The sequence below is a fragment of the Coregonus lavaretus genome (genome assembly GCF_964263955.1).
Source record: "Coregonus lavaretus genome assembly, chromosome: 21".
NCBI classification, from domain to species: domain Eukaryota; kingdom Metazoa; phylum Chordata; class Actinopteri; order Salmoniformes; family Salmonidae; genus Coregonus; species Coregonus lavaretus.
Window position 1 is genome coordinate 48,335,426 of NC_140008.1, and position 9,100 is coordinate 48,344,525.

At 43.7% G+C, this 9,100-nt stretch overlaps 1 protein-coding gene across 1 annotated transcript; it reads left to right on the top strand.

Moving 5' to 3' along the window:
* Positions 1 to 7,609: 7,609 nt before the first annotated feature.
* Positions 7,610 to 7,984, top strand: LOC311148456 (histone H2B; the record flags this gene model as incomplete). The annotated part of the gene is made up of 1 exon (XM_084185430.1): positions 7,610 to 7,984. The coding sequence occupies one exon, from the start codon at positions 7,610 to 7,612 to the stop codon at positions 7,982 to 7,984; it is 375 nt and encodes a 124-aa protein (XP_084041556.1).
* Positions 7,985 to 9,100: the final 1,116 nt, after the last annotated feature.

The following is a 9,100-nucleotide window of genomic DNA, read 5'->3' on the forward strand; positions in this document are numbered from 1 at the left end:
TATATATATATATATATATATAGGCCTACCTACCTCATGTTTACGGAATGCATGTTTGCACAATACAAATAAAAACTTTTCAGGTCCATACGGTCCAATGCCTCACTCTTTCTGGTTCAAATACATATTTTTCCTTAACTAATATAATTTAACCAAGAAGGGATATTAAAATGTGATTCATATTTTTTTACGTCATATATCGTGATATCATATCGATATCGTCTGGACAGTGGAAAATATCGTGATATGAATTTTAGCTCATATCGCCCACCCCTAGTTGGGTACAGAGAAAACAAGGGGCCGATTTCCGGGCGTTGTAGAATAGATTCAGGGCATTATGTACAGACAAGGATATGGAAGGATATGAGTACAGTGGAGGTAAACCTAAGCGTTGGGTAAAGATGAAAGAGAGAGCATCACTGGAGGCACCGATTGAGCCAGTCTCCGCGTGTGTGGGGGGTGGGACAAAGGATCTATCTGAGACAGGTTGAGCAGGACTGGGGGCTCTACATTAAAAAAGTACATTTAGAACTAACCGAAACAGCAATAGGCAAGGCATATTGACATGGGAGATAGGCATAAAGCAGTCACAGGTGTTATTAGAGAGCGCTAAGACAACAGCTGGTAATGGCGACGAAAGTTTGAGCTGAGGCTAAACAAATCAACAGGATGGGGTACCGTATAAAGGAACAGTCCAGCAGGCATCAGCAAACAGCAATAAGTAAGGTCCAGTGAACAGCAATAAGTATGTCTGGGAGCAGTTCAGTGGCTGCTACGCTACAGGCACGGCTGTTGATTGCGTGTGCTAGCGGGCCAGGGCTAGCAGATGGACCTTCGTGGTCGTCGCAACGGGAAGCCTTTTGAAACCACATCAGACGATTACGTTGGCAGACCAGTCGTGATGGATCGGCAGGTTTCCGTGTCAACACTGGGAGTTTCCCGTCCCGTTGACAGAGAGGTAGATAGCCGGGAGATGGGCCTGGCTCGAGGCTAGCTCAAGGCTAACTGGGGTTATCTTCAGGACAGTGGTGATTAGTGGTAATTAGCCAACAACGACAACAGCCATTCGGTTGCAGCTAGCTAGTTGCGATGATCCGGTGTTAAGGTCCAGTGATTCAGTGATTCCGGCATAAGATTCGATATGCTCTGGCTCGAAAGCGCGATGTGCAGACTGTGCAGACTGGCCGATAATTGTCCAGGCTAGAGCTGGCTGGTAGGTAGTGCAGGCCACGACCACGGACACCGCTAACGGTGGCTAATAGCAAGTAGGTAGTTAGCTGGCAGAATAGAATAACAACAAAACAATCCAGAAAAACGCATGTCAAAAATGTTATAAATTCATTTGCATTTTAATGAGGGAAATAAGTATCTTGTCCCTGACATCGTACATTAACATGTACAAAGGCAGTGTTTAGCCTTCCTTTGGCTATCTGGTTCAAATCTAGCAACTTCAGGGTGCACTGTATAGTTTTAGAAAATTAATTCAAACTCAAAAAGCAAAATTAACAATATTAATAAGACAATAAAAATTATTTTACCCATTTCCATAACTGAATAAACATCCCATCCTCAGAAGAAAATAAAGTCCCTATAACACTGTTTCCAACTAGAAAGGTGGCTACTTTACTAAAGTAAAGTAAAATAATACTATTAATTTGATCTTGCTTCGTTTTCTCTTTGGACTTTCAATTTGAATTATGAATAAATATATCCTCCATATTTATACACTTTACTAAAGTAAAGTAGCCTGAAACTTTGAGGACAGTTTATTTATTTATGAAAATGTATCAATGAAGAGCTTTCCTTTCTGATAAAAATGTACTTCCCAAAGCTATATAGTACACCTTTTAAAAACAAAATGCCATAGTGTATAAATATGGAGGATATATTTATTCATAATTCAAATTGAAAGTCCAAAGAGAAAACGAAGCAAGATCAAATTAATAGTATTATTTTACTACGCTACTAGGAAAAATCATGCCATAATTAAATGTATGATGTAAAAGCTTAAAATGGAAATACTTCAATTAAAATCTAAAATATAATTGTTTTATTTTAGCCTTTCCCCTTTATAATTTTCAATTTGACATTTTATCTTTTGAATTTTACGTTTTACATTTGACATTGACATTTTCAGATTCACCTTTTACATTTTGATTTAAGCTTTTCATTTAGAAGTGACAGGTGTCAATTTAAATGAGGAGGCATGGCCCAACGGCTGGTGGGAGGGTCTGAAACGACTTCCAGCTGACAGTTGAAGCTTTGCATTTTAAATTTGACTTTTTAAATTTAATTATGGCATGATTTTTCCTAGTAGTGTAGTAAAATAATAATATTTTTAATTTGATCTCGCTTCGTTTTCCCTTTGGCCTTTCAATTTGAATTATGAATAAAAATATCCTCGATATATAAACACTTAATTCAACCCTGAATTTCAGTTTAACAACAATAAAATGTACATTAAAACGTACAAAGACAGTGTGTACTTTGTGCCATTTGGCTGAAAACCATCCTTGGAGAGGTCTTTGGTCTTGGCCACGGCGGAGAGTATGGAATCTGATTGATTGATTGCTTCCGTGGACCGGTGTCTTTTATACAGGTAACACGCTGAGATTAGGAGCATTCCCTTTATGAGTGTGCTCCTAATCTCAGCTCGTTACCTGTATAAAAGACACCTGGGAGCCAGACATCTTTCTGATTGAGAGGGGGTCAAATACTTATTTCCTTCATTAAAATGCTAATCAATTTATAACATTTTGGACATGCGTTTTTTTCTGGAAGTTTTTGCTGTTATTCTGTCTTTCACTGTTCAAATAAACCTACCATTCAAATTATAGACTAATAATTTCTTTGTCAGTGGGCAAACGTACAGAATCAGCAGGGGATCAAATACTTTTTCCCCTCACTGTATGTCATGCCAAGAAGAATGGCAGAAGCCTTTGCAAAACTCAGACCGGTGATCACTTAAGGATGACGCCTACCTCCTCTGGACCATCACTCGCCACGGCACCCTCCTTGTTGATCGCATAGATTTGCTTTACATGTTGCGCAAGGTCTCGCAGGAAATGACCCCCCTCAGCTTCCTGTAAAATAAATAACACACAAATACAGACATTCTGTCAATGTGGGGAACACATTTTATTCCACCTGAATTACGACATGCCCTTATTTGTTATCAGATTGCAGTGAATATTCTCTCCCTCTCTCACACACACACACACACACACACGTGATCGAATATTCATGGATGAAAATGCTTTATTGCCCCCACACGGTAGTCTTTAATGAGGCCACCTCCAGTAAAGCTGAACAATAATTCCTCACTGAACTCTCATCATGACCCTGATATAGAATAAAATCACTGATCTCATTGGATTCAATCTGTGCATGTGAAATCTATGAAATCACTGACCCAAGTATCCTATATTAGCAAAAGGTGTACAATAGCACAGCGGGGCCCGTGGCTTAAATTGCAGCACCGAACATCAGCCAGCTAAATACAAAACAGTGCATTTTTCCTGAGGATACTTTACCATCCAGCATGACCCGCAATCTGTCTGAAAGTACTCCTCCCTTGGAATGGAATAAGGACAGCAGCTTAGGGGTGTCCTGCATAAACCTTGCCTCAAGATGCTTTGCGGTGAGCCTGTGGAATTGTTCATTGATCTGAAAGACAAATACTGAAATATCATCAAGCAAGGCTCATAACAAAGAGGTTTGTCATAGTGAAGACATCATTTGGCATTTTCTTTTTTTGCCTGCCGACTCACCTGAGAGGCTTCTAAACAGAGCAGGCTATCTGTCTTTCATGTCTTCAACACTGGGACACTGGTTGATCACTTTCTGTCTTTTGGCGTGCAAATGTCTTGGTCATATTTCCTGAAATCACCCTTGTGTGGTCCTTCTTTGCATGTTACTAATTCTATTCTCTGAGCGGCCACATCTGTTAAAAGAAGAATCTAGACGACTAAACATAACCATTAACCCATTTTATCAAGACCCTGCAACTACAACAAGTGGCTACGAATTGTGACAAAATTGATTATTTCCATAGCCATTACAGCAGCTAGCTTTTAGCTAACGTACATTAGCAATCAAGGGCTGACACACGGTTGATACGCTACTAGCTAGTTCGCGCTAATACACATGGGCAGACAAACCTAAATTAGCTAACGTTAGCTTAGCTTAGAAAGTAACCTAGCTAGCACAAGCGCCCTTATGTTAGCTAGCTACCTACTAGCTAAAGGTAGTATGACACAAAAAAGAGGACGAGGAAACGTAGCGTGGGACGTGTCGTAGTAAATATAATTTGTTATAGATTGGTCTGACTAAAATGTTGTGCAAAGACCCATTGGTGTTAGGAGTTTGTTTTCAATAAATGCTGTTCCAGGTCAGAGAACAAAGGACAGAGGAGAACACCATATCTTCTCACCAGATGGCCTAGTCTTGCAGGAATGTGATAACAGGACAACACCCCCTCTCCGGCCATAAACCACCAGTTACTCCCCACCACTTTCTCTTGACACACACCAATATTTCATTTCTTACGCACACTCATTCTCAGGCCTCACGAGTTCTTTGACACACACAGACATTTCACTGTGCACGCACACTCAAACTCCCCTGTCTACTGGTCGGGTGCCAAGGGCAGAGGACTCTGCCGTGCACCAATGGGGCATCTGCTCTGGACAGAGCAGACCCGCCTCCTACGCCTCGGGAACCAATCAAGGGACTAGAAGAAGGACCCCTTCCTTTATGTTACATTGTATAAGTAATGCTGTAAACTCTGTTTATCCATCCTTCTCAACTGTCTCCATAAGAGGCAATTGATTGGGTCCATGCATTGGGCCCATGCATGTAGCTTGAGCAGTACCAGCTATCTCTGTGTTTAATAAACTGCCTTTTGCTTGAACCTAATTCCACTCTGTCTAGCGTCGTTGGTTTTGTACTTCCTCTCCTAATTATGTGTTCACCAACAGACGCCGTATTCTCGGCATATTCAACAGCGTTTAAATAATGCATTACCTTCAACAGTGTTATCTTGTGATCAAGCCATCAATGTTAGGTGATTTTTGGTGGTGTCAAAATGTTAGCTAACGGGTTAGCAATTAGCAAGTTTGACATTTCAGTGGAAATACTATTTTCAGCTTTTTGATGAGCTGTAGTCAAAGGTGATTTTGGATTATTATATATGATTATTATTACGATATGTTATTATATTATTATTTTCAAGGCTATAGGGTGCGGTAACAGGCCCTCTGTGATTTGTTGTTGTACTGTACATGTCAAGTATCTGCACTCTAGCCTAATTCGCCTAACCCGCTAGGGAAAAGTCACTTCCGGTCGTAGCTGTATCCCGCCTAGTCAAAACCTTGTTAGTCCTTATCCTAAAAGGCACCCTCTGTTCCTCGATATACTCCACCGAGGGCTGGCAGCCAGTAAGTACAGGTAAGTGACAATTATGGCAACAATAAGTTGTCCTATGAAAGCTAGTCACATCTGAGATGTTAAACTGCCCTGAATGATAAAGTGGCAGTCTGTGCTCTTGGGCCCTTATGGCATCAGTGCCCCCCTCCAATTTGTCCCTTTTGAAATGAACAGTTGAGATGGGCCCTCTTTCTGTGGCCGTCCTTTGACGACACATCTGAGGCTATCCTGCGGGAATACAAATGATCCCCATTATAAGAAGCTTTATTATTGGTTTGCAAAGAAAGGTACCATACAATATTGGCACATCACTATCACCTCTGTATGGGTAGGAAATCAATCCCTTCATTGTGTGTGTGTGTGTGTGTGTGTGTGTGTGTGTGTGTGTGGGTGTGTGTGTAAAGGTACGCCACTCGGCCTCACCGTTTATGCATAAGGTCGTCTTTATGCAACAAAATAGAAGACATTCCCAAATGTGCTTACATCATAGCGTAATGTCAGGGAGTCACAGAAACAGTGTGTGCTGTTTGGCTGCAACACACATTAGGCATAAGGATGATGACAACTATTTTCTAAATGCTCCAGCTTGCAGAGGGATCACCACCCCTCCCATCCGCACCCCAGGTCCTCTTGGCCCCCTTACTGTCAGGCCGAGTGCTGTCTAGGGAAGAAAGAAGAAGAGCGATGTTATTAATGACAGTCAATACGACACGTCCTTCCATAGCTAAACAGACTGATCCTACTAGTTCAGTGTTTCCCAACTCCAGCGGTAGAGTAGCCTACCCCCAACAGGACCCATTTTTCTTGTAGGCCTGGACAGCCACAGCTGATTGAACAACCTGTCACCTAAATAATAGAATCAGGTGCAACAACAACAACAACAACAACAATATGAGGAGAGGGACACAGTGTACTAGCTGATCTCCCAGTTGTCACAGTTTGGCCTTGTGTTCCACATAGCCTATATCAGTATTTGAGTATATTTCCCGCGCACGTTAGTTGCTTTCACGTCATCTTTGAAATCGCTCCTCCCTAGTCCCCTAGAACGAGCACCCTCCCCTTTGCAACGCCTCCGAACATATAACAGAGGCGCGCTTTCTGTGCCGCCGGCCTCAATCAGGTCGACCAAACGCAGATAATAGCGCACCGCGCACCGGCGCTGAAGTCATTCATTCACTTGAACTCAACTAGCGAACACACTATGTACGGAAGAGGCAAAGGCGGCAAGGGACTCGGAAAAGGAGGCGCCAAGCGTCACCGCAAAGTTCTCCGCGATAACATCCAGGGAATCACCAAACCCGCTATCCGCCGTCTGGCTCGCCGCGGCGTCGTGAAGCGTATTTCCGGTCTGATCTACGAGGAGATCCGCGGTGTCCTGGAGAACGTGATCCGTGACGCAGTCACCTACACCGAGCACGCCAAGAGGAAGACCGTTACCGCCATGGACGTGGTCTACGCTCTGAAACGTCAGGGACTCACCCTGTACGGTTTCGGCGGTTAAACCCACTCTCTTCGGAACCTCAACACCCCGACTCGAACCCAAAGGCTCTTTTAAGAGCCACCCACATCCGCTTCAAATGGGCCCATTCCATATAGTGTTATATATATAAAAAAAAAATGTGTATGCTATTTAGTAAGAAAGTATGAGCCACTTCGAGTGGACAGGGAGTATTAATTAGAGGATTCTAATGTCCCGTCCAGTTTTAGCGCACAGAGGGAGGCCTATATCTGACAGTGGCAAAGTGTAAGAACGTTATTATTTTGGGTCAAGCAATAGTGGAATTTGGACAACATAAAGCCACCACGAGTCAGTAGACGTGGCTCGAAAAGAGGGGGACAGCGCGCACACACACACACAGTCCAAAATGGGAGCCCTATGTCTGACGGTGCCAAAGTGGGCAATTCTATCACCAGCATTATTTGGCACAACAATCGTGCCATTTGGACACCTATTAAAGCCCCCCTTTTGAAACACACAATTCCCCATCGGTCATAGAGCATAGGCTATAGAGAGGAGGGAAGGAGGGAGGGAGGGAGGGAGGGAGGGAGGGAGGGAGGGAGGGAGGGAGGGAGCAAGCAGGGGAGTGTCTACGGCCGCTGACTTTGCTTAGCTTCCTCTTCATAAGACGGGTAAGCGCCCATCACCCCCTCATTCGTTTCTGAGAAGCAACGAGACATCATCATGCCCGAGCCAGCAAAGTCAGCACCCAAGAAGGGCTCCAAGAAAGCCGTCACCAAGACCGCAGGGAAGGGCGGCAAGAAGCGCAGAAAGTCCAGGAAGGAGAGTTACGCCATCTACGTGTACAAAGTCCTGAAGCAGGTCCACCCCGACACCGGCATCTCCTCCAAGGCCATGGGAATCATGAACTCCTTCGTGAACGACATCTTCGAGCGTATCGCCGGAGAGTCCTCTCGCCTGGCCCACTACAACAAGCGTTCTACCATCACCTCCAGGGAGATCCAGACCGCAGTGCGCCTGCTGCTCCCCGGTGAACTTGCCAAACACGCCGTGTCCGAGGGCACCAAGGCCGTAACCAAGTACACCAGCTCCAAGTAAACAGCGCATTTGGACTGCTCTACTAACCCAAAGGCTCTTTTAAGAGCCACCCACTCTGTCAGTAAAAAAAGCAATTCCATCGCCACCGAATGAATGCGTAGGTAGGCTGCGTTACATTGTACGACCGCGGTTACATTGTATCATTGTTTAATGGCCGGCGCGCGCCGGCTCGGAGAGCGGCTACATTGTATCATTTCCCCTGCCCGTTCCAGCATAGGGGTTTAGCGCGCCTTTTTTGGTGTCTTTGCGCGCTGAATAGTAACCCATGTTTGTCGGGCTCTATTCCAGGTGAAGGCAATGTAAAATGGCACCATTTGACAAAGGGTGTAAATAAATAAATCAAAAAGGCAGTCTGTTGGGTTTGATTGGAAATAAATGCCTTTTGTCGTCTAATGAGCGGATAGTCATTTTGAGTTGACTTCCTGAATCGGTAGGACACGGATGGAGTGAATGGATGCTCCATCATTGGACTATACCCTAATGATGTGAATGAGAATGATAATGGCAAGAATAAAAAGGTGGTGAATAATATGAATGAATGTATATAATTATATATATATATATATATATATATATATATATATATATATATATATATATATATATATATATATATATATATATATATATATATATATGAACGAAGCCCTTTTGGCCTACGGGTCATTTCCGGTCAAGGTCTCATCATCCATATAGTCCCCTGTAGCTCAGTTGGTAGAGCACAGCGCTTGCAACGCCAGGGTTGCGGGTTCGTTTCCCACGGGGGGCCAGTATGAAAATGTACGCACTCACTTAACTGTAAGTGGCTCTGGATAAGAGCGTCTGCTACATGACTCAAAATGTCCATGTGAAGTGTAGTACATTTGAGTCACGTAGTGTATTTTCCTTCCTACTACACTCACGAGGCAACAGGATAAAAGGCAGTGGCTTCCACGTGACAAAGTGGGGATATGAATGTGTCTGTAGGCCAAGTCACAGTATAACACAGTGAGTGAGTGAGTGAGTGAGTGAGTGAGTGAGTGAGTGAGTGAGTGAGTGAGTGAGTGAGTGAGTGAGTGAGTGAGTGAGTGAGTGAGTGAGTGAGTGAGTGAGTGTGATAGTCGTTGGAGCAGAAGT